Source organism: Pipistrellus hanaki (genome assembly GCF_964339955.1).
Source record: "Pipistrellus hanaki genome assembly, chromosome: 19".
Classification (NCBI taxonomy): Eukaryota; Metazoa; Chordata; class Mammalia; order Chiroptera; family Vespertilionidae; genus Pipistrellus; species Pipistrellus hanaki.
The window spans coordinates 9339209-9365215 of NC_140521.1; the positions used below are offsets into that span (position 1 = coordinate 9339209).

The 26007-nt window shown below is 44.3% G+C and overlaps 2 protein-coding genes and 1 long non-coding RNA gene across 3 annotated transcripts in view; 1 reads left to right on the forward strand and 2 right to left on the reverse strand.

Moving 5' to 3' along the window:
• Positions 1-5283, reverse strand: part of PI4KA (phosphatidylinositol 4-kinase alpha) — an 84590-nt gene extending 79307 nt beyond the window's left edge. Inside the window, exon 1 of the mRNA XM_084867819.1 lies at positions 5032-5283. Coding sequence (XP_084723945.1) covers positions 5032-5190 — 159 coding nt within the window. The 5' untranslated portion in view covers positions 5191-5283. The remainder of the gene's footprint in view (positions 1-5031) is intronic.
• A 139-nt stretch (positions 5284-5422) lies between these two features.
• On the forward strand, positions 5423-23692 carry SNAP29 (synaptosome associated protein 29). The gene is made up of 5 exons (XM_084867851.1): positions 5423-5901; positions 10004-10200; positions 12993-13078; positions 14776-14874; positions 17799-23692. Exons 1-5 carry the CDS (start codon positions 5665-5667, stop codon positions 17954-17956), a joined length of 777 nt encoding a protein of 258 aa, XP_084723977.1. The 5' UTR covers positions 5423-5664; the 3' UTR covers positions 17957-23692.
• Positions 22396-24225, reverse strand: LOC311613688. The gene is made up of 2 exons (XR_014793501.1): positions 22833-24225; positions 22396-22792 (listed from the first exon to the last, which is right to left on the reverse strand). It is a non-coding gene; the product is annotated as an uncharacterized lncRNA (long non-coding RNA).
• Between the last annotated feature and the right edge of the window lie 1782 nt (positions 24226-26007).

Consider the following 26007-nt stretch of genomic DNA (forward strand, 5'->3'; position numbering starts at 1 on the left):
AGCATTACAAGCTGGCTAATTAAGCAATTATTTTAAAAGCATACAAATTTTGTTATCTGAAACCTCTGGGAATAGTCTTTCTAAAGAAACAAAATTCCCTGAGAATTGAAGATTGAAGCTGGTACTCTGTTAAAAACATTTTTAAAAATATTCTTTCTCAAAGGTACTGAGCCATTCCTGCCCAGTATGGCTAGTTGGTTTTGGGTTTGATACCTGATCAGTTACATGCAGAAGGTGACCAATCGATGTTCTCTCTCACATTGATGTCTGTCTGTCTGTTTCCCTCCTCCACACATCTTCCCCCCGCCTTCCTCTTCTCTAAAATGTACATGTATTGATGAAGGGATAAATAAAATGTGGTATATGCATAGAATGTAATATTGTCCATTAATAAAAAGAAATGGAATAGTGATACATGCTACAGCATGGATGAACCTTGAAACATTATGCTAAGTGAAAGAAGTCAGTTACATAAGTCACCACATATTGTATGATTCCATTTATCAGGGATAGAGCATCAATTGCAGACTGAAGGGTTCCGAGTTTGGGTTCTGATCAAGGGCACATGACCCGGTTGCAGGCTTGATTTCCAGTAGGGGGCATGCAGGAGACAGCCAATCAATGATTCTCATCATTGATGTTTCTATCTCCCTCCCTTTCTTAAATCAATAAAAATATAAATAAATAAGTAAATAAATAAATAAATAGTCCAGAATAGGCAAAACTACAGAGACAGAAAGTAAACTAGTGGTTGCCTAGAGCTAGGGGCTGAGAAGGCAATAATTCAGGAGAACAGGGTTTCTTTGGAGAGCAATAAAAATGTACCGAAATTTATTATTGTGATGAATGTACAAAGAGAGAGAAAATGAAAAAGACTTAACAGAACACAGGAGAAATCAACAGACCCACAATTATGTTTGGCAACTTCAGCATTCCTCTCTTAGTAGTTGATAGAATAGATGAACAATCAGCAAGATTACTGAAAACCTGAAACACCTTGACCTCACTGACCTCTATAGTAGTGTTTCCCAAACTTCTCTCATGATGAGAATCTCCTGGTGGAGTTGTTTGTTAAAAAATATAGAAAATGCCACTTAACAAAAGCAAAATACACATTCTTTTCAAGTACAATTGAAAAATTCACCAAGTTATATCTTATATATACTGTATCATAAGACAAATCTCAATAAAACTGAAAGGAATATATATATTGTATTTGCTTCTGTCTTGTAAAATTGTATACTAAGCTTAGAGCACTAGTTAAGTATACAATTTTACCTATATGTTCCCAAAAATTCTAGTTTAGCACTTCTTCATTGGGATTCAGGAATCTGTAGTTTAATAACTCCACCAGGTGATTCTCATCATGAGAGAAGTTTGGGAAACACTGCTCTATAGACATGCTGCCTACTCTGCAGCTCTACCCAGAACTCGCCGTGCCCCAGCGTGTGGGGGGCATCAGTATGGCTCAGTACAGAAGAGAGAGGTAGAGACAAGTCACCCGATTTCCTGGACACAGAGAAGTATAACCAGGCAGAGCCAGGAGGAAGCTTGGCAGAGGCAGTTCAACAACATGATGAAGACAGGCAAGAACAAGGAGAGCAGAGGAAGACAGGCAGGCATAGAAAGTCAGAGAGAGGGAGCCAGCCCTACATGGAGTATGTGGAGATTCCCGTGGAGATGGGATTTCTTTTCTTTTTAAAAATATATATATTTTTTATTGATTTTTTACAGAGAGGAAGAGAGAAGGATAGAGAGTTAGAAACATCGATGAGAGAGAATCATCGATCAGCTGCCTCTTGCACAGCCCCTACTGGGGATGTGCCTGCAACCAAGGTACATGCCCTTGACCGGAATCGAACCGGGGACCTTTCAGTCCCCAGGCTGACGCTCTATCCATTGAGCAAAACCGGTTTCGGCGGATTTCTTTTCTTCTCTTATGTTTTCCCCATTCACTTTTCACCCAGTGTGGAGAGTGTTGAGGACTAAGTGGAACATGGTCTAGAGGGCTTTTACTGAGGCTGTGCTCAGAGTTGGATGTAATCCTGGGGGTGGGACTCAGGGCTGAGACTCCAATCTTCCAGGCAGCTCAGCAGGAAAAGGTCAAAGCCCAGATATGGATCAGAGAATAGATGCCCAGGGCTCTCGGGTTTGGCTCTCTGAACATGGCAGGAATCTGATCAGCAGACCTGGGATACAAGAGAAGACGGAGCACTTGCAGGAAGTCTGACTTGTTGTTGGTCACCTGAGCGACTAAATTAGGACTGTTCCTTATTTACCTGCCTTAGCATGTACCAGTTAATAGGAGGTGCTCAATAAATGTTTTCTGAATGAAAGAATGAATTAAGTAATTAAACAAAAAATAAAACCCACTTGGTTTCACAGCCTGGGATTAGGGAGGAGTAAGTAAACACAACTGAGGCCTATAGAGGGACAAAGAGAGGGCAAGTTATGGCCTTAATGTGCCGCAGGTGCCGTTAAAAGCATGTCAGGGCTGCCTGAGTTACCAAGTCTGAGCTGAGATGTCAAGTCTAGTTCAGAAAACTTAAGTCTTTCTTGGCCTTGGTGGGGAAACTCAGTTGGTTTAGGGCAGTGGTCGGCAAACTCAATCAACAGAGCCAAATATCAACAGTACAACAATTGAAATTTCTTTTTTAAAAAAAATATATATTGTTTTTTTACAGAGAGGAAGGGCGAGAAATAGAGAGTTAGATACATCAATGAGAGAGAAACATCGACCAGCTACCTCCTGCACACTCCCTACTGGGGATGTGCCCAAAACCAAGGTACATGCCCTTGACCAGAATCGAACCTGACTTCAGGGCGTAGGCCAATGCTCTGTCCACTGGGCCAAACCGGTTAGGGCTGAAATTTCTTTTGAGAGCCAAATTTTTTAAACTTCTAATGCCACTTCTTCAAAATAGACTTATCCAGGCCGTGGTATTTTGTGGAAGAGCCAAACTCAAGGGGCCAAAGAGCCGCATGTGGCTCTCGAGCCGCAGTTTGTTGAACGCAGGTTTAGAGCATCAACCCGATATGCCAAGGTTGTGGGTTTGATCTCTGGTCAGGGCACATACAAGAAACAACCAATGAGTCGGAACTGGTTTAGCTCAGTGGATAGAGCATCATTCTGTGGACTGAAAGGTCCTCAGTTCGATCCTGGTCAAGGACATGTACCTTGGATGTGGGCACATCCCCAGTAGGGGGTGTGCAGGAGTCAGCTGATCGATGTTTCTAACTCTCTATCCTTCTCCCTTCCTCTCTATCAATAATATATATATATATATATATATATATATATATATATATATATATATATATATTTTTTTTTTTTTTTTTAAAGAAGCAACCAATGAATACATCAATAAGTGGAATCACAAATTGGTGTTTCTCTCTCAAATTAATAAATTAAAAGAAAACTCAGCCTTCCTATCTAGTCAATCCTATCTAGTCTAAACCTTTCTCAGTCCAATTCCTTCTCTCTGGAAAAAAAGAAGAGGAAAAATAGAAACAAACAAAAAAAATAATAGAGATTTGTCAATACTGGTCTCCCTCCTTTATTCTTAAGAACCTCAAGAATCTTTTATTTAGGAATACTAAGGGCTTTTTTTTTTTTTTTTTTTATAATTGTAGAGTAGGAAAACGTAGTAAGCAAATACTACAAAACTGAATAGTCACCACTGTTCTTCCCCTACTGTCAGACAATTCTCTTTCCATTTGCCAGAAAGTTATGTGGGGAAGAGAGAGTCCCATCCCTTCAGCACTAACACTCGATTGAGTCTCATCACAGGAGAAGAACGCTGACATTTACTGACTGTTCACTACTCTGTGCACGGCGTTTTAGGCCTGAACTCATTTGATCCTCAAGAACCACTTCACGGGGGAGAGGTCAACCAAAGAACCTGTATGCATGCATATAAGCCTAACCAGTGGTCATGGACAACAGGGAGGTGGGGACATACGTGAGGAGGGGTTTGGGATAGGAATGGGGGGATGAGGACTAATATGTGATACCTCCATCAATAAAGAAATTTTTAAAAAGACAAAACTAATAAATAAATAGTCTTAGAATAGGGTACTTACAAGGAAACAAAAAGTCTATTTATTTGATATCATGGACCAAAAATACAAGATGTAAGTAGCATTGGAAAAAAAAAAAAAAAAAAGAAGAACTACTTCATTTCAGAGGTAAGGAAAGGGGCTCTGAGCGTTGAAGTAACTTGTCTAAGACAATGCAATAGTGAGTGTGTGCAGGGACCGAACTCAGGTCTGGCTGAAATCCACGTTCTTTCCACCATCCCAGGCACACCTTTGAGCTGCCTTTCACCTTTCTCCCAAGATAAGGATTGCTCTGGCTTAAGTTCTTTTTACCTCTGAAGCAATCCCCGGTTCAAGTCTCTGCCCACTGACAGTTCACTCCCGCTTCCCAGCCTCTGTAACACGCGATCTGTCACCCAACCTAAGGCCCCCTCTAGTGTCACAGAAAAACAATGCGCAGTAGGTTTGCATCTCAGAAAGCACTTTCCGATACAGTGACTACTTCATCTGCCCTTCACACGACAATCCCGTGAAGCGGGCAACGCAGGTGAAAGCACCCCCATTTTTACAGGAAGAGGCATCTCTCCAGAGTCACGGAATAAAAAGCAGGGAACGTCAGGAGCAGAGACCCAGATTTTCACTCTGGTCCCTGAACTCTTGCCACTAGCTCCTCACTGCAGCCCCCGCCCCAGCGATGTCACAAGGTGCCCCCTCAGTTCGAACCCCGGCTTGTATTTCACACGCCCCCTCCCACGCCCCCACCCACCCACTGCAGCGCCCCGGACTCTGCTTCCCCACGGCCCACTCCCCCTCCACCCCGTCTCTTTCCAACCCCCTCAGCCCACAGACCACCCCGGCTCACGAGACGCCTCCTGTCACAGGCAGTACGCGACCCCCTCCTCGGCCTCCTGCAGCCCCTCGCCCAGCCCCTCCCACCCCCATGGGCGCCCCGGTCCCCTTCTGTCAGCCTGCGGCCGGGTCGGCCCGGGCTACCTTCTCCAAGGATGCAGGTCTCTGCACGGCCAGGGAGCGAGCCAATGACAGGACCGTGTTGAAGTAAAAACCCCGCGAGGCGCTGGAGCCGGAGCCGGAGCCGGAACCGCAGCTGGAGCCGCCGCCTCCCCGGGCCGCCGCCGCTGCCGCCGCCATCATCACGCGCACAGCGGCGCAGCGCAGCCCGCCGGCTTCCCGCACCGGCCCGCGAACGCCGGGGCTCACCACGCAGGCGCGGCCGCATCCGGCTTCCCCACCACGTGACCTCTCTGTTGCCGAAACTAGTTGGGGCGTGGCCGTGGGCGGTACCACACTAGAGGGGGGCCAAGAGCCTTACCGTAGGTCAGGCGGCGCACGCCAGGCGCGGTTCCCCCCCCAGGCCGCTGGGCACGATGGTTCACTCCCGACGCGAGGTCACCCACGCACGACGCGCGGAAGAAGCTCTCGCTGCGGCCGACGGTTGCGGCGGCGGACGGAGGGGGGTGGTCCCGTGGGGCTGCCAGGGTGGTGGGCGCCTCCGGAGAGCTTCGGGAGGGCAGCCGGGACCCCTGCGGACCTAGAAAGGCCGTTCCTCGCCTCGGCCGGCCGAGCCCCTCCTGCTCCTGCCCTGACAAGAAGCCGAGCGCCGGGACCATGTCGGCCTACCACAAAAGTTACAACCCCTTCGACGACGACGCGGAGGATGAGGGCGCCCCGCCGGCACCGTGGAAGGACGTCCGCGACCTCCCCGACGGGCCCAGCGCGCCTGGGGACCGGCAGCAGTACCTGCGGCAGGAGGTGATGCGGAGGGCCGAGGCCACGGCCGCCAGCACCAACAGGTCCCTGTCGCTCATGTACGAGTCCGAGAAGGTCGGGGTCGCCACTTCCGAGGTGAGCCTGGAGCAGGGCTGGGGCTGGGCCCGCCAGTCCGTGTTGTCATAAGCCTTATGACATAAGGGGTCAAGAAGTGTTTTGTTCACGACCTTTGGGCCGTTCTCGAATTGCCTAGAATGGGTCCTTGTACTTGAGTGACTTGATGATTTGTAATCATCTGTTAGCTTTGTAAAAGAGAGGTGCATCTTGAGGACTTGAAAGAGGCAGTTTGCCCCCAGGAATCTTCCTTAGCCATTAGGCTGCTTAGTTTTTGGTTCTTTGTTTCTACTCCTAGTTCAAAGGTACACTCCACACTGTCCAGGTGAGTGAAAATAATCTGAACAGCCGAGCCTGGGTTAGGGAAATGGAGGGTCTGTTTCTTTTACATAATTTTCTGGTCACAAGTCTGGCCCAAGGGCTTCCGCCATTCCTCGCCCCAGAGACCCAGAATGAGTGAGCACTGTGTGCCTGCTGGTGTCTGAAGCATGAAAGCAAATAGGCCTTGATATTTTTTCCTATCAGGGACCACTTCTCCACCTGGCCAGTAGAGGTGGTGAGGTCTTGTCTGCCTGGGCACCGGCCGAGTGAGCCAAAGCAGGAGTGTGGGCAGGTGATAGAGCCTTATCCTCACTTCTCAAATCCAAACCAAGATCTAAATAGACAGCGTGTGTGGCTGGGACAGTCCATTGTTCCAACTCACATTTGTCAGTTCTTTCAAAATTTCAGAGTAGAACCTTATATGAGGATGGTTCTTTTATTATTATTGTTATTATTATTTTAAGAATAGTTTATTGAATTTTAGAGAGAGAGAGAGAGAGAAAGAAACATTGGTGCCAGAGCAGAACACACCCTGCACCGGCCGGGATCAAGCCCACTACCCGGGCTGTGCCCTGACCAGGAATCAAACTGGCAACATTTTGGTGCACCGGTGGATGCCCTAACGGCCAGGGCAGGATTGTTCTTTCTTAGGCACCATTCCTCCTCTGCCTATTAATGGTTTTGTGGGCATCATTTCTTTAAGTTTTATTTTATTTTATTTTATTTAAGTTTAAAAAAATTATTGTAAAAATTCTTTTCTTTATGTTTGTAGATTATTGATATGTCAGTTAAGAATAATTCATTTTAGGCATATGTAGCTTTGAACGGTAATGCTAGAAACTAAAGTATTGTATTCCTCTGTGGTCTCCTTGTAACTTTTTCCCTGGTAAAATTCATCTGACCTGATCACTTACGGTCTTGGGCAGTTTGAGGTATATTGATTAACTTCTCAAATAGTCGTCTCCTTCATTTCCTCATTGCCCCTTTCTTGGATGATTCCCCTCCCTTACTTGGCTCACCTTCCTATCTTTGGCCTTGTTGAGGAAGTTTAGCTTGTGGTTCTTACATGTCATATCTACTGGATTCCTGTTTTTGAGTCTAAATGGGAAGTGAGGACTCAGATTTGGGAAGATTGCTGAGGTCTTAGGGCCCTGGTGGAGGGGTCACTTAATTGAGTGTCCCAAGTCCAAGGAATTCAACTAAAAACTGTTTGAAGATACGTATATGCAAACAGTGAGAACAAATGGAGGAAATCAGAATGATACAGTCTCAGGTATCATAACAGCAGATAAGCTTGAAGCTGTTTTTTTTGGCTAAGGTTTAGACAAGAGGAGGGAGGAGGAAGACGGATGTTCCCAGGGAACAAGGAGTAATGCTGAGACACTGGCCTGGAACCTGGAACCGGAGCTTCTAGGCTCCGGGGCAGGGAAGTGATGCACATGAGTACCAGGTGAGAGCCTGGAGGAGGCAGCAAAGGAGCCTCTTGTGTTCTAGAGGGAAGGGTTGTTCTCCTAACTCAAAAGAGCCAAAAACATAGATGATAGACTTCATTGGGGGTTAGTCATGTCTACATGGATGCCTGCATGGGGGCCTGGCTAACAGTCCAGTTTCTCCTCATATGAATCTGGATCCCCAGAGGCTCGCCCGGAGTTCAGAGCAGTTGGGAGCTTGTGTCTCCCTCCAGCTTGAAAAAGCCAGCCACGTACTCAGTTGCCAACCATCTCTGCGTGCACCTCCAAACCTCTCCCTTTCGCAGCTCCTCTGAGTCTCTGTGCTTTTCTCTTCCCTTCTAGTTGTAGAATTTCCACTCAGCCAGCCTTCCTGTGGTTCTGGATGATGTCCATTTTGTCTTTTAGTTGTAGTTTTGAAGTTGTTGTGCGAGGCAGCAGTTCAGGTATTTACCTATGCCGCCATCTTGGTTTCTCTCCCCTACTTATCATTTGATACCTGAGTTTAATTACAAGCTCAATATGAGAAACAATATTTTGACACCTTTCCCTTGGGAATTCAGAGCATTACTAAGGGAAGATGATGAGATCCATCTGACATTATGCGATGCCTTGGCTGTGAATAGGGGTTGGAGTGTGGTGGCCACTGCTGCCCCGTGAAGCCCATAGCTCTGCCCATCAATTGAACCCTTCTGAGTCCTGTCCAGCATCCCTGCCTACTCCCTATCATGCTCACCACATATAGTTCCTCTTCCTCTCTCAGTTCCCCCAGTGGGCCTGCTGCTGCAAACCACTGCACCAACCACTCCCTCTTGCCCCATCTGACCCTCTGACTCTCTAACTTCTCAGCTTTCAGTTTCTAACCCATTGGGGAGCCTCACTGACCCCACCCTCTTAAACCATGTGAGGAGTCCCTGTCAGGGGTTTACCCTGGCAGAGCCTTGATCATGTGTATATCATGCCTTTTCTGTTTCTCCCATAAGACTAAGCTCCGTGAAGCAAAGATCTAGCTGCCTTCCTTGGACTGTCAGCACAGCATTTTTATCAACAAATGAAAAATCAGATTTAACTTCTCTCATATTGTCCTCTGCTAAACTGTCAGCTCCATTAGGGCAGAGATTTGGGGTGTTCAGCCCTGAGTCCCATGCACCTGGATCAGTGCCTGGCAGAGAGAGTGCTTGATAATAAGTGTTGGTGGGTACCTTGAAGTGCCTGTCATTGTGTGTGGGTTTTCAAAGAGCACTCTGTGAGCCATGATTCCCTAGTCTTCACATCCGCACATGACCCTTAGACATACTTCTTAGGCAGGTGTCCTCTCACATGGGGCAGTGTACACCCTCACAGGCTCTTCAGCTGTCTTTCTGCTTCCCCTTGTTCTATCTGGGTTCTCTGTGTTTGACAAAAAGCCAAAGCCAAAGAGGAATTGAGATTCTCGTCTCTGTGCTGTCCCTTAGCATTGTATCTCCAATCAGATTTTTCCTTCAACCATCTTCTTTTCCAGTTTAACTTTAGAAAACTTCTTTTGGGGCTCAAGGAAGAGGGGGAATCACCTGTAATGCTAACACCTGAGCTAAGAGCTGAGGGCACATTGTAGAGTTCACAATCACCCTTGTCTCTTAGGTGACTTCCCGTTCTCACAGGAGCCAATAGAGAAGTCCTGACATGACCCTCCTCTGAAGGGTGGGAGCATGCCTTGGGATGGGAGCACTTGGGGCCTGCCTTCGTAATGGCTGGGGGCAGGGCCTGTCTGGACTATTTTTTCTATCCTGGCACTCTTGGTATTTGTTCTGCTAAGCCGTCATCCTCGTTGATTAGAACTAGGTCACAGATACATGAGACCAGTCCTTTCCTCTCCCTTGAAGGAGGATTTTAGTACAAGTTCCTGACCAGCAGATCACCTACAATAAACTCTAGCTTCCAGCTCACAGAACCTTCCAGAGACCAAAGCAGCATTCACTTCCTGACCTTCCAGCCTCACAGCAGGACCAGCCATCCCTACATATTTCTCCGCAATTCTATCATAACATCTAAATAAGATGTTTGGTTTCCTTACTGAGTCAGCACAGTTATGTAGACTCAGAGTTTGAAAGACTGTGTCACTTGTAAACAAACAAACAAACAAAAAAATCTCACTATGAATTTGTCAAGTGCTTATTACTGCTGTGACTCTCCAAATTGAGGTGGACAGGCCAAGGTGGGAGGGTAAGTAGTTTATAAGATGAGCTGAACTGTGATGGGAGAGTTCACTGTCAGGGCAGCGAGAGCCTGGCCACCATTCCCACCTCCAGCTGCCCTAAGTGCCCTTCAGTTTCATTTCAACAACATGTATTGCCATCGCCTTTGGCTTTTCCCAGGAACTCGTCCGTCAGCGAGGAGTCTTAGAACGCACAGAGAAGATGGTGGACAAAATGGATCAAGATTTGAAGATCAGTCAGAAGCACATTAACAGCATTAAGAGTGTGTTTGGGGGACTCGTCAATTACTTCAAACCTAAACCAGCAGAGATTACACCTGAACAGAATGGCATCCTCACTCCCCAGCCCAACAGCAGGTGAGTGGGTCTTTAGCCATCCTGATGTGAAGTAGCAGAAAGTGGGTCTTAGTGCAAAGAGCCAAAACTCTCAGGTCACTTCTAGTGCCTTAAAGAGACCCAAGTACCTTGTAAGTTTCTCATGGGAAGGAATTCCTCTTCAAACAATTTAAAACAGGCAGGACAAGCCACCCCTACATATTTCTCCAGCACTTCCAATTACCTTCTCTTACTGATACCCAGTCTGCAAATTCAGCATCAGTAAATGGATCTCCAGTAAAATTACTGCTCCAGTAGCTTTTAGTTTGACCCCAGTAGTTTGAAAGAGAATATTCACTTCAGAAAGCTTAATCAGTACAAATGTGACTCGACCAAATTTTTGCTTTAAAAAGTCTTTATAGCCGAAACCGATTTGGCCCAGTGGAAAGAGCGTCGGCCTGCGGACTGAAAGGTCCCAGGTTCGAGTCCAGTCAAAGGCACATACCCAGGTTCAGGCTCAATCCCCAGGTTATCACACCCCCAGTGGGGGGTGTGCAGGAGGCAGCTGATAGATGATTCTCTCTCATCGATGTTTCTAGCTCTCTATCCCTCTCTCTTCCTCTCTGTAAAAAATCAATAAAATGTATTTTTTTAAAAACACCTTATTCCTTAAAAAAAAAAAAAAAAAGTCTTTATAGTGAACTTTTCCATATTTAATCCAAGTTGCCAACTGATTTTTATTTTAAAATTAAAGATTATTCTCAAAAGTTTGGGCTAAAGTATAATGAAATCATGCACATGATTTTGACAGGCCTTTAAATCATGTATTTAAAAAAATAAAAGAATCACCCTGCCAGACCGGTGTGGCTCAATGGATAGAGCGTCAGCCTGTGGACTCAAGGGTCCCGGGTTCGATTCCAGTCAAGGGCATGTACCTTGGTTGCGGGCACATCCCCAGTGGGGGGCTTGCAGGAGGCAGCTGGTCGGTGTTTCTCATCAATGTTTCTGACTCTCTAACTCTCCCTTTCTCTCTGTAAAAATTAGTAAAATATATTTAAAAAAACAAAAACAAAAAACACCCTACCTGGTTTGGCTCAGTGGATAGAGTGTCAGCCTGCAGACTGAAAGGTCCCAGGTTCGAGTCCAGTCAAAGGCACATAGCCAGGTTGCAGGCTCACTCCCCAGGTTATCATTGATATTTCTCCCTCTCTCTCCCTTCCTCTCTGAAATCAATAAAAATACCTTTAAGAAAAAGAATTGAGTTTCTGTTAAAATAGGTTAGTACTGTTCATATCTCAAGTCAGTGTCTGTTTTTATTATAAAAACTATATAAAAGCCTAAGCAACCTGCCCACTGGCCAGTAGCTATGACGCACATTGACCACCAGGGGGGCAGATGCTCAACACAAGTGACTTGGCAACTGTGGTTCTAGGGTGATGCACCCAGAACCAGAAAGGAGGGAGCCTGATTCCAGGGTGTGTTATAATCTGGGACCCCTCGGGGGATATTGGAGAGCCAGTTTCAGCCCAATCCCCGCAGGCCAGGCCAAGGGACCCCACCTGTGCATGAATCCATGCACCAGGCCTCTAGTGTAGCCATATTGCAGAAAATCTGCATCTTATTTGCCATAACACAAAAACTTGAAATTTTTCTTCTCATGGCAGTGATTTGAGTTGTATTGTATCAGAGTACTCTTTTGGCTTGTAGCCTGCTTCCATTAACCCATAAAAATGTTTGGTGTAATATTATTACAAAGGTTTCATAACTCTCTCTCGCTCTATGGTGGCCAGGTGAGCTCAGAAGCCGCACACACATCTCCCACATACACCCAGTCTGGCAACACATGGGGCTCACTGTCATGTTCGGAGAAACCAGCTGTGTTTTGTAGACCTTAGTCACTGCTGCTGAGTAATGAAAATCTCAGGTTTCAGAAGGTCCTGCTCTATTCTACACATGAGTAGAGCATGAGGGGCCTGTAAAATCATTAGCCTGACAAAGTCTGGCCAGGTTTCTGGGATACATGGAAGAGTAAGAGGACTTTTGTTTCCATGATTCATGTAGAAGGAAGGCCAAAATGGAGGGTAACTGGATTTCAGCTTGGCTGAGGAAGTGGCCAGGCTACTAGTCAGCAGAGGTGGAGAAGCACAGATTGTGTGAGAGGCCCAGCTTTGGAGACACGTGCCACACCTGTGGGGTTCAGTGGGGTGTTGTGTGCAAGCTGAGTATCTCTGAGTTGTCAAGAGAAGTCCCTGCTTACAGCTGGAGTTAGGCTTTGCAGGCTAGGAAGCAAAATCAAAGATATTTTATAGACTTATGTAACAAAAAAATGTTAGTGGTAAGAGTCAATTGAGGGAAATAATAATTGAGTACAATTTTTATGTAATACAGAACTATTCATGGAAAACTGAAATTCTTAAGGTTCATTATTAGTGTTCTCTGTCATTTAAGTGATTGCCAGTGGACAACTGTAAAGGCCATTCTCTGCTTGTGGCTGTACAAAAACATGTGGCAGGCCGGATATGGCCTTAGGGTCAAAGTTTGCTGAGTCCCAGTCTCAAGTACCCAATTGGTTTTTTCATTTGTTCCTCTTCCATCTGGAACTAGAATCCTTGTTTTCCTGAGGGAGGGCCACCTAACCAGATGCTCACTTCTAAAGCAGGTGTCTTGGAAGCTTGCTACATGGCCAGTGGGCTCCCAAGCTGTGCTGATGGAATTCCTGCTTTGGTCAGAGGAAACACTTGATTTTCTCACACAGGCATTACTTGGAAAGACTGACTATACTATCATAACTGTTTTTCTTTTCTAAAAGTTTCCCTTTTAACTTTTATTAAAAGATTGAAAGAAGCTATAAATACAAGTAAAGAACAGGAGGCACAGTACCAGGCCAGCCACCCAAACCTCAGGAAGCTGAATGATTCAGGTTAGTGGGGACCTGCGCTTCCTCCTACATTTGTATTCTGTGGGGAGACCTCTGGATTTGGTGTTGGAACTTGATGGATGGGGGCTATAACCCTACTGGGGTGGCAGGTATAACCCATTGTAAACAAAAAGAGAAAAAAATTAAAAAGAAAAGCCAACTGTAAGAAAACCCCTATGATTAGTAGAATAATGGCTCCCTAAAGATGTCCATCCTAATCCCAGACTCTGTATGAATATGTTGTGGCAAAAGGGGAAATATGGTTGCAGAGGGAATTATAGTTGCTAATCAGCTGGCTTGAAGTAGAGAGATTATCCTGGATTATCTATCCTGGATTATCTAGTTGGGCCTAGTGAAATCACAAAGGTCCTTTCTAAGTGGAAAAGGGGGCAGAAGAAGGAATGTCATAATGGGAGACTGGAGATGCTGCGCTGCTGGATTTGAAGACGGAGGATTGGGCCATTACTAAAGAATGCAGGTTACCTCTAGAAGCTGGAAAAGGCTAGGAATTGGATTTTGCCCAAGATCCTCCAGCAGGACACAACCCTGTTGACACCTTGTTCTAAACCCATTGAGACCCGAGTTGGACTTACCGACCTGCAGAACTGAAGGATAAGTTTGTTATAGCAGCAGTTGGAGACTAATATAGCCCCAAGCTTGAGTGAGGAGAGAAGCAGCAGCATGGAAAAGGTGTGCAAGATAGAATATTTTGTGTGAAATTATGCTGTTGATATTAAATGACAGACCCGGAAACATCCCTTACCCAAAAAAGGAATTTAGACCTTCTTGGGGCTTCTGTAGACCCCTAGAAAGCAAGGCTCAATGGAAGGCTCCAGAAACCAGATGCTTTCTGTACTACTTTCTAGGAAAGTAGGATACAACCTGGAAACACCAGAATCCACTTCTGTCATGGTTGGCACAGCTAAGGAGAGACCTGATGGAGGAAGAGCCAGGGATCAGGAAAGACTGAGATTTGTGCAGTTCAGTCTGGAAAGGCAAAAATTGTGGGACAAAATAAAAGAAAACTAAATCTAGGGGAAAAAAAAATTGAGCTCTTCATGGTGGAGCAGGAGCCCTACAACCAAAATACATGATTTTAAGGAATTAAAGGAAGTTTTTATTTGGTATGTTTTAAGAGACTCAAAAAAAAGAAAGAAAGAAAATGACATTGTATATGTAGAATGGCTTCAGTATTGTTCAGTATTTCTAGGGGCAAATGTATAGTACATTATCATTTCTTTTTTCCTTATTTTGTTTGAATTGAAAAGAAGTAGAAATAAATTTTAAAAAGAAAAATAATGCCCATTATCCCTTTCATTTTTAACCCTTTTCATTTTTTACGCTTGTCCTTTACACTGTGTCCATGAGCATGTGCAGTTGTGCATTGTGGCAATTCCACTGCCATCCTTTTACTTTAATGTATCTGTGTCTTCGGAGCTTGTGTGCTTGTGTCTGACCAGGTCACACGTAGCTTGAGGGTCTTTGATCTCTGAGGGGCTGCCCTGAGGAAGCATCTCTCCCTCCCCCAGGGCTCCTGCTCCTGCATGTTGTCCATTCACACACTCCTCTCTTCGATTGGTTTCTGGTTCATTGACCTTATTCCATCCACCCCATTTTGGAGATTAAGGTTAATCTAGTGAAGCAACATTTCTAGAGACATCAGTTAAAAAAGTTCTCCTGATGTTTCTTTCTAAACTCAGACTCCATCCCTGAAGGGGCCATTTCTGCTGTGAGTACCGAGGCTTATCCGAAGAACCCACACCTTCGAGCCTATCACCAGAAGATTGACAACAATCTAGGTAAGACTGAAAGTTGCACTAACTTCCACAGATCCCTTACTCGAGGTCTTTATCTTCCAGGCAGTTCAGCCAAACCGGCCAGTGCACAAGTACGGACCCAAGTTCTCAGGACTAAAACGTCATGCCTGCCTCTCCCTGATCACATGTCAGAGCCACTTAAGTTATCTCCATCTCACCCCTCATTCTCTAGGATCTGTTCACTTCTTTTCATTCTCAACTCTTGTCTGGATTATGACATTAGCAGAGACCATGAGTCCCTGAGAAGCCACACAGTGCAGCCTGAACCCTGCTCTCTTCATTCTTGCCATCTGGCATGTGGAGCCCCATGTTCTCCCCTGCAAACCAGGCTCAGGAACAGAACCTGCCTCTGAAGACTGGGTAGGGGGTACATGAGCAACACCATCAAGCACTTAGGAAACTGCTGTCCTGGTAAGAGCAAGCACTCATGTGGCCCTTATAGCACACTGGCCACGCAGCTGGGTTCCTTACTGTCCAGGTCTCTTACACTGGCCTCTGGTCCCTGCCTGCCTCTCCACACTCCTGCCCTCATCACTTTAAGTTCTTTACTTGCCCACAGCTGCCATCTGCTGTAGTGTGTCCTTCCTTCTTCCCACTCTGCAGGCTGGCTCCTCATGCTCTCAGCCTTGCTTTAATGTGGCCACCTCTTGTCTATCAGAGCACCCTATTGTTTCCACTACAGTGGCTTATCTGATGTCATCCTGACCAGACTATAAATTCCCAAGAACACAGGAATGTTTCAGTTTGTCATCACTTTGCACCCAGGACCTAAGAGGCAAGCACTCAATGATTATTTTTTGATCGAAGAGAGAAAAGTCAGTCATTTGAAGTTCAAATGGAGGAGTGTTGTAGGTGCAAACAATAGGGGTTGACTCTGTGAGTGAGTTTCGTGTGATTATTCAAAGTGGTGGTTCAGTCAGTGTTGCCTCCTCTGACCTTTGCTGCATGAACGGGAACCTGCCTCCCTGGCTGTCCCAGTTGCTGATAAGTTTCTTAAGGCCTTGGGAGACCTCACAGGTTTCTCTCTAAAACCAATAAAATAAACAAACAAACAAATAAATAAACAAACAAACTCAGGAAGCATAGGGCTGAAGACTTCCTTTTTCCATTGATCCTGCTTAGATTTATGATGCCAGTGCCAGAATTTGTGGATTCTGGCCTTTTTTCACTTAGTGTTTTATCTGTAATTTAGCAGTTAAGAGGCTTACAAAACACCTCCTCTTTTCTCTTTTCCCTGGCTCTTTTCTGCTCTGTTGTTCTTAGTAAAAGGGCAGAAAGCAGCTCTGGGCATGCCCATTCCTACCCCCCATGTGCAGGTGCATGTGTGTGAGTGTGCACACGGGAAGATTAGCATGCCCCTGTGCAAGGATGACGTGCAGATTCGTGAAGCTTTCCATATTTTTAAAAGAAAAAAAAGAAGACTCATTTTTAAAGTTGACAGTGTTATCAGGGAACCCCAGAATCCCTCTGTATGCCTCTTCCCCCAACTTACCCTCAGTTCTTTTTAAGTCATCTGTACCAAGTAAACCTTTCATGTACTCTAAGACTGACCACAACCTTATAGACATTATCCCTCTTGAAAACAAATGTGAGATTAATTTTACAACTTTTTAGAACAGAAGGAAAAGATATGTTACCAATAGTGGACCAACCTAATGAGGGAAATAGAATGAGCTCGGAAAGGGGGCTCGTTGTGGCCAGGTTCCCCAGGGGCCTTTCTCTCACCGGGGGCTCACCTCAGATGTGGTCAGGGTCCTGGGCCAGGCCAGAGCTCACCTAAAGATCAGGGTCAGAATTTACACTAGGCCCAGTGGAGTTAGCCTGGACTTCCTCTCATGCTATACTTCCCCTGAGTGGAAGTAGGACTCTTGTTGTGTTTCAACTTGAACTTCAACAATAATGATGTAACCTGCACAAGAGTTGAACCTTTGCCAAAAGCAGTGTACTCCAGTTACCTGGGGCTCAGCCAGCTGGCATCTCTGAAGGAACCCAGCAAGCACCTCAGCACTACATTCCTTTTGAGCATGGTGGATACAGGGACTCCCGTTGCACAGGGATTCCCAGGTCTATCTCTCAGACATGTTTCCAAACTGGGATCCTCATATTTTTCACTCTGGATCTGTGCTGGAACTAGCTTTAGGGCGCTAGAGATGGAAGGAAAGAGAGCAGGCATTACCCACTGACACGGAGTTCTTGCCCCTGAAGAGCAAGCTAGTGGGTCTGGTTATTAAGAACCAGTGCACCTCTTCCAAATATTCACCCTGGGGTCTAGGAAGGGAACTTGTTTCCAGGCTCCTCTGTGCTCTTTTCTGTGGGTGCTAATTGATCTTGCAATTGGCAGCAATTTTCTAGAAGGTTCAGAGGTTGCTGAAAAAATACATAGGTCTAGATGAACTTTATAAAACACTGAAAGGATAAACACCATTATATTGATATTAATAGTGGTTATCTTTGGTGGATAGTGTGGGAAAGAGTGATTTTACATTAAGAACATACTACTTTCTATTGAGTAAACAGATTTCCTTTTCACTTGCATATATTTTGGAAAATGTAACCAGAACGCTAGAGGTTAGCCTGTTATGTGAGGAAGAGGACTTTGTAATCTAAATGTCATTGAACAGCCTGGCCAACATGGCTCAGTGGCTGAATACTGACCTATGAACCAGGAGGTCACAGTTTGATTCCCAGTCAGGGCACATGTTCAGGTTGTGGACTTGATCCCCAGTATGGGGCATCAAAAGGCAGCTTGTTTCTCTCTCTCTCCCTCCCTCTCTCTCCCTCCCTCTCTCTCCCTCCCTCTCAAAAAAAATAAAATAAATGTCACTGAACATCTAGGAGGGAACAAGAAAGCAGTTCCCAATGCCATCACTGTTTGCTTAGGCTGCATGTGCTTTCCTTTCCCACAGATGAGCTGTCCACTGGACTGGGCCGGCTGAAGGACATAGCCTTGGGGATGCAGACCGAAATTGAGGAGCAAGATGACATTATTGGCCGCCTCACAACCAAAGTGGACAAGTTAGATATCAATATAAAAAGCACAGAAAAAAAAGTTCGACAACTTTAAAGACAATGAAGGATTTCCACTCCATGACGATGGAAACATTTGAAAGAACTTTTTTTTCCTTTTCTTTTTTTTCTCTTAAGTTTAAAATTATTAATGGCAAATTACAGCAGTCGGCCAACATCTCCCAAGGCTACAGAGGGATCAGGCTTAACAATGAAGGATGAGGTAGTGCTTTTACATGTTGCCGGTATACCGGGTTTAGATAGTGACAATTTCTTGGTTCCCTTTAATGTTGATAAGTAAGTAGTATGTTTTCACTCTGTAATATTTCAAACCCATTGATAGCCTTATAATATTGAGGTATTCATGGAGTTCTTGAACCAATTGGGATATTTCTTGTATGACACTGGCATGCTGGGTCCACTCTGATTCTGCCCTTCGAGATTCAAGGACTGTACCAGGAAACTCCTCCAATGCCTCCAGACAAGAGTTGGCACAACATTTTTATGCAATGCCTCTGCAACAGGGCACACAGCAGGGCAAAGATCTAATACATTGTATGGCTGACAACTCATCACTAAGATCTACAGGTTTACCACAGAAGAATAGTGCCATAGTCAGAACTGACTCACATGGCCCTTTGACCGCATAAATGTCTTCTAGAGGGCAATAATGATACTTAGCATAGGTAAGGAAAGTTCACATCTGAGATTTTTTGCAACTGCCCCACACAGGTCAGCAAACTGTACTTTCTCAATGAGTCCTGGGACCCCCATCAGTTTTTATCACTACATGAATAAGATGGTATAGGTTGAAGATGACCTCTGTTGGAGTGTCTTGATATAACAATCAATGATACATTTCTAGAAACAATAAATGCCTTGAGCAAATAAGAGAGATGCCACTCAGGAGAAGATGGTATGGAGTGAACTAGAGTATGCATTTGGCAACCTGTGTTTCTCATAAATGATAGTGTCTCACTTGCTTCACTCTTATGCTTAACTGGAGTTGTCAATGGTCTTAACATTCCTAGCAATCAGTCAATATCTGGAGACTTGCTATAGTATTGTTGGATCTTATCTAGTTTTAACCTTCTCATCACCTTAATTACCTGAGATGATCATTGAGTTAGACCACACATAAGTAAGTTGATTACCAATGAGTTCCGAGGTAATGACCCTTTTACCAAGTAATGACCCAAGATACCAATCTTGTGAGCCAGATCATAAATCTGATTTTCATCAGCGAGTGATACCCACCTTACAGATTGAGGTAAAAACAGTGCTGAGTTTGAGTTGGTGGCAGACAGCAGCGAGGGGGCTCCTCTTTATGGTACCGGTGAACCAAAAAGAGCAAATAATGAAATGGCCTGAGAGAGGGGCAAGATGACTCAATGCAACTGCTCAAGTCGTCTTGGTGATTGACCTGAGTCGAGCAATGTATGTAATTCTCTTGATACAAAGACATGTAGATTTCTTGCCCAAGTTTGAACCTCACTGCTACTGCTGGTCACCAACCCACTCAGGTGTTGAGCTGCAGTGGGCAGGAAAGTCATCCAGACTTACCCTTGGTAAACAGATGGTTGGGATAATTTGAACCTTTCTTCAATAATCAAAGAGGTTCAAGTATCACAGTCAGTAGTAAGGTAATAAGTCTTTGGCTCCAATATTCCACAATGTAGTTTGGACACCAGCAGATTGAGCCCGTGCAGAAAAGCAACCTGAAAATGTATAATTTTTCTGTGACTTAGTAAAAATTTGTCATGTAGTTAGATGTAAAGTTGACATGAGTTGATATGACATTTAGGTTCCCTGCAAGTCCAGCTCAGTCATCTGAAGCTGTGGGGAGCCTATGAGTTAGTGTTCCTCCAAGAACTCCAGGAAGACCTGGTGATGCGACCCCCTTTTCCTTGAGAAGTGTTGACAGTAGCTCTGCCATATTCTCACTTACAGACCCTCTTAGCTTGATCCAATCACATGTAAGAATCAGGTCTTCTGCCATTTTCCCAATCTTCCCTTCAGATAACCCAGTAATTGCCCCTCTATTCACTTTAATGTAAGTTCTAGATCCTATGTAAAGTGGCCGTGATCCCCTCTTGAGTCCGTTGCCATGGGAATAGTCGGGAATCTCTGCAGAAGATGATAGATTGAGCCACTTCAAAATGCGATGCAGTCTCCTTTAAGTGAAACTGTTCTATAAAGGGCATTGATACTGCATGAAGCTTGATTCCCCAAGTATCAAACCTCAGCCGCTCTGCAGCTGTGACAGAACATCCTTGCAAGTAATTCAGGATGTTGATTTTAGACTTATTAGGGGCAAGTATGCTTCTTACCAACTTGTCCCGGAAATTTCTACTCTCTTGTGCAGTGGATTTCATTGACATGGTTTGACTGATTCCAATAACTGTACTTGACTTCTGAAACTTATCTAGCATTGACAAACCACAGCTACATTGCTTTTTGTGAACAAGTAACTCATAAGCCTAGGGTATTTGGGCTCCACTGCAAATAAGTCTTTTGCCAGAGTTTCACCCTTCGAAGTAATGTCCATTTGCATCAGCTTTAAAACTCTTGATGATCCATCATCTCTGAAAGAGATTCTTCGATCCAGGTTTTGAGAACAACTTCTGGTCTTCTCAGGAAGATGATGTTCAAGCAAGTAGGATCAGAGCACAGTACAAGAGCACTAGGTTCAAATATATCCTCCAGATATCCCTATGTTGACTGCATTCTTCAGTAGTGATAGTTGAAAAGTCAGCAGGTCAGTACTTCTAGCATGACAGGAAAGATCTCTTAAGTTTCCAAGAAATTTCATATATTACTTTAGTATGTAATTGAACATGTGTTTGCAAATGTTATAATCGAGTGGGTCTTAAGAGATTTTGTTATGAGAAAGTGTGTGTCCCACTTTTTCTGAGAGCCAACACTTGTCACTTCTTTGAACCGAATGTTTAGAATTTTAGTCTGAGCACAGTCTCCTTGCTTATAATTTTGTGGCCCTTTGATTAATATCATGCTGGAATGAGAAGAAAAAACTGCATTTCTTACTTTAATGAGCATATGGAAAGATGTGGGTGGAATTTTAATTCCTGTGTGTGGTATATCATTCCTAGGTCTTACCATGAGTCAGAGTGCTAAGGGACCCTATGAGCCAGTTTATGTGGGAGGACCCTTCCTTCCCAATGCCTTTATTTAGCAGCCCTGCTCTCCGTGACGCCTGGAAATACGCAGAGAATTGGATAGTCCTTCTTCCCGGTTGCCCTCATCTCTGACACTCTGTTCCTGATTAGGGGCAGATTCTCCACTGGCTCAAGGCTGTGCCTGGCTGACCACCGGGGGCACTATGTAGTTGGTGGGAATGGAGCTCACACAGACATGGCCAAGCAGTGGTCTTCCTTCTCTGAGCACTCCACTCCTCTGGAGCTCTCCCTGACCAGCCCAGGTATGGCAGTGGTCATTCAGTGCCTGGGTCTCTTGACCCATCCAGGGTTCCCACTCACTCTCCTTGCATGTCTTACAAGGTGACTTGACTCAGCACTTGGTTCTCTGCTGCCAGTTTCAGGACTGGAACTCCACAAATGATGCTGACTTTGTATAGAAGGATTTGGCTAAAAGAGAAAACCCTACATTATCATTTTGAATTGGTCCAGCTTGTTCTTCATTTTACAAAAAGAATCACTTAAAAGCACTAATTACAATTGATTTATATAATTAAATGGATTCTTTTTGTGTTGGTACTCCAGCAAAGTAATTGAAGCCACAAGGCACTTTGTGTTTTTAAAAAACAAATTAAAATATTTTGAAGATGAGCACTCAAAGGGACTGATTTTAATAAGGCAGTTTAGGTCAATTTTTAAATAACAGTGCCTTTCAATTTGAAACATGGCACTGGCTAAGTGATCTTACATTTTGTAGCCTATAAACAAAGTCCCTTAAAGCAAAGGAAACTTCTTCAAAGTGCTGCAGCACTGCATCAGTATTTATATAACAACTAGATGCCCAATGCACGAAATTCGTGCAAAATTAGACCTTTGCTGCCTCTTCCCTTGCAGCCCCAGCTGCCTCCGATTTGTCCAGAAGGTTTCTGGACAGTGGTTCCACTGTTTGGTTGTTCAGTCTATTTGCATATTATACTTTTATTATAACATTATTTTAGATACATTTGTTAAAGGTCCATCCCATAACGCATGACCTTCCTAAGATTACTGACAGCCTCCATCAGTAGATATTTACTGTCAAGTTACAGCCACGTCAGGGAGTATGATCCATGTCATGAATATCCCAGGACGTGAGGATGTGATTAAAAGTAATTTTAAAGTTAGACATATATCAGATGAGCTCATTATGATTATTCTCTTCATAACTGGTAAAAGGAAAAATTTTAAACATGTACTCAGCCCAAACTAAACAAGTTCACAGGGCTTTCAGCAAAAAGGCTGCTAAAAAACATGAGGCCAGTCCACAGAGCACCTAGGAATTATATTTCCACTGTCGTTCTAATTGTTTCTGTATTTTTCCTCGCTTAACACCTTCCTCGATGTAATAATTGTTTCTTCTTGTTATGAGGCATAGACTCATGGTGATCAGTCATTATACCTCAGATCTAAGCTTTTTATTTTCAAATAAAGGCCACCTTACTGCCAAACATTCTCTTCTGCAACCTTCCATATGCCTAATGGGATTAATGATATAACTGACTTGAAGCAAAGTAGCACCTTATTTTATGTACCTTCCCTGTCTGTCTTTGATTAATGAAGCTAATCACCTCACCCCATATTTTTAACCCAAGCATATGGAAGGAAACTTGTTCTCACTTTCATAGAAGTTTGTCTTCCTCTGACATGTTTTTGTTCAGATCCCCTAATTCTAAGGCATTTGCCAAGGGACTATCTCTAAGCTATGTGCTGGCCAGCAGCTTCTGTCTGCTGCATCTTTACCCCTTTTCCCACACCCCCAAAGGACCTGTTGCTGATTCTACCTTATAAAGCAAAGTTGTGTTTCAGAGAACAAAGGGAGACCTAAGGAGTCTCTAGAATCTTTGCACATGATGGTGATCAAAAAGAAAACATCCACCTATAAAGCAGTGGTCACCAACCTTTAAGACCTCATGGACCACCAGTGGTCTGTGGACCACCGGTTGGCGACGACTGCTCTAGAGACACTCAGAGGTGCCCAGGCTGGGGTTGGGTGTTGGGGGCTTTGGTACAACAAGACCAGTGAACTCATCCTCCATGCTAAGTGGGACCCATAAGACATTTTATTTCCACTTTTGAGTTGAAAACAAACTGTGCCTTCAAAACAGTGGCTTTTCTAACTTTAGGTTGATTATATGTTAAATGTGCTACTAACTTTAAAAAAGGTGCATTCTCCAGAGGAAACTATTTCTAATATGCAGTGATTTGTAACTTAGCAGTGGGGTTGTCTTTTTTGCATTATGTATGAAAAGAGGCCTGAATTTAACTTAGGTGGCAAGAAATACAGAAGTGTGTTTTAATTTCTCTTAACTTCTTTTTATGAGTATGTAATTTTAAGTGCACACTACACCAATTGAGTAAAAAGCTTATAGTTTGCCTACATAGACCTTGTCTGCAGAATTTTTAAAGTTAGCAATGTTGTTGAGCATCTTCAGCTCTGATGGATGAAATGTCTTATGTATAGAATCATGATCTAGTCATTAAAAGTGACCATGGGAAGGTGGGCTTTTTCAGAGTCTGTATCAGAACAGCTCTTATGCTCCATGCCTCCAACTTAACAATGACCATATTCCATAAAATAAAATGTGAAATTTTTAAATCAACTTTGCTCTCCTACACAGTCATTTTCAAATAGCTGATAAAGGGGAATCCTCCTTGTTGAGTCATCTTGCATACGGCCTTCCCTGCCACATTCAGCCCACATAAAAAAGCTTCCTTCTTGAAACCTTCATCTCACCTGGCAGAGTACTTTTCTGATCTGTCTCCTACCTCTTTGCCCCTCTGCAGAACTGTTTAGATCAGGGCTCAGCAAACTATAAAGGGCCCCAGCATGTAAATGTTTAGGCTCACAGACCAAACTCTGTCACAACTACTCCACAATCATAGCACAAAACAGCCAAAGACCATACAGTAAGTGGCTATGGCTCTGGCCGGTGTGCTCAGTGGTTAGGGCGTTGGCTCATGAACCAAAGGGTCACAGGTTTGATTCCCAGTCAAGGGCACATACCTGGGTTGCAGGTTCAATCCCTCATGGGGACCATGCAGGAGGCAGCCAATCAATGATTCTCATCATTGATGTTTCTATCTCTCCTCCTCCCTCTCTGAAATCAATAAAGATCTTTTTTTTATAACACACACAAAAAAGCACAAGTGCTGTAAATGCAGTCTTTATGGAATCTGCACCCAAAGAAGATTTCCTTTGTTCCAATTGGTTTTTTGTTGTTGTTGTTTTTTGTTTGTTTTTTTTAATCCTCACCCCAGGATTATTTTTCCATTGATTTTTTTAGAGAGTGGAAGAGAGAAGGAAGGACAGAGAAAAACTAACACATCGTTTGGTTACCTCCTGCACGAGGTAATTGGTCAAGGCTCGTGCAGGAGGCAACCAATCAATGTGTCTCTCTCACATTGATGCTTTTCTCTCTGTATCTCTTTCCCTCGCTCTTCCACTCTCTCTAAAAATCAATGAAAAAAATATCCTCAGGTGAGGATTAACAAAAAAAGAAAAGAAACATCAATGATGAGAAGCATTGACAGGCTGCCTCCTGCACAACCCCCTACTGGGGATCAAGCCCACAACCCGGGCATATGCCTTGTCCAGGAATCGAACTGTGACCTCCTGGTTCATAGGTTGATGCTCAACCACTGAGCCATGCTGGCAGGGCAGGCCACCTTTTTTTAAAATTCTAGTAAGGGAGAGTTTTAGTCCCAGAAGTACTTTCTTCTTCCTGAAACCAAACACACAGTCTTGTTTGGTCGAACTCAGGCCTGGGGGCCCCACTCTTACTAGTGTTTATTTTAGGAATGGGCATGTAACCCAATGGGGTGGGGATAGGAAGAGGCATCTCATAAGGTTTCTGGAGGAAGTGCTCTTTGTCCTTAAAAGGGGACACAGTGCTCTGGCTGGAATGGCTCAGTTGGCTGGGCTTTGTCCAGTGCACAAAAGGTCGCTGGTTTAATTACGAGTCAGGGCTCTCTAAAAATTAATGGAAGAATATCTTCAGGTGACGATTTTTTTAAAAAGAGAGAGAAAAGAAGGAAATTCTGCCATATCAACTTAGCTCGATCCCCGGTGGAGGACATGCGGAAGGCAGTGATCAGTTTCACTCTCACATCCTGAGCTGCCTTAGACTTCGTACTATGGGAAATGACAAATGCCCTTACTGCTTAAACTAATTTGAGTCAGAGTTACTAATTATTGCAGCAGAAAGTTTGCCTGGTTAACATGGTTATACAGTGAATCCCTGGTGAGTAAACTTTTGTAAGATCCCTGAGTCATTAGTATTACAAGTATAGACCCATCTGATGGCCTAATCCAAGGAGGGCCTCTGACCTAAGTCATAACTGCTTTTTAAAATTACATATAATTGATTTTCACTGAGAGGAAGGGAGAGGGATAGAGAGCAAGAAACATCGATGAGAGAGAAACATTGACCAGCTGCCTCCTGCACACACCCTACCGGGGACCTGTCCGCAACCAAGGCACATGCCCTTGACCAGAATCGAACCTGGGACCCTTCAGTCTGCAGGTTGATGCTCCATCCACTGAGCCAGACAGGTTCTGGCATAACTGCTGTTTGAATAGACTTTGCACCAAAAATTGAGTGAGAGGCTTCTAGGTGACCTGCAATATATTTCCTCCCTGAAATCAATAGAAATACATTTTTTTTTTTTTAAAGGAGATTTTGCCGAAACCGGTTTGGCTCAGTGAATAGAGAGAGCATCAGCCTGCGGACTGAAAGGTCCCGGGTTTGATTCTGGTCAAGGGCATGTACCTTGGTTGTGGGCACATCCCCAGTAGGAGGTGTGCAAGAGGCAGCTGATCGATGATTCTCTCTCATCAATGTTTCTAACACTCTATCCCTCTCCTTTCCTCTCTGTAAAAAAATCAATAAAATATATATATATTTTTTAAAAAGAG

Excerpts from the sequence above, each read along its gene's own strand:
- SNAP29 (XM_084867851.1), top strand. The coding sequence starts at position 5,665 with ATGTCGGCCTACCACAAAAGTTACAACCCCTTCGACGACGACGCGGAG. Across the intron at positions 5,902-10,003 it reads TCGGGGTCGCCACTTCCGAG|GAACTCGTCCGTCAGCGAGG; the intron begins GTGAGCCTGGAG and ends GGCTTTTCCCAG. Across the intron at positions 10,201-12,992 it reads ACTCCCCAGCCCAACAGCAG|ATTGAAAGAAGCTATAAATA; the intron begins GTGAGTGGGTCT and ends TTTTATTAAAAG.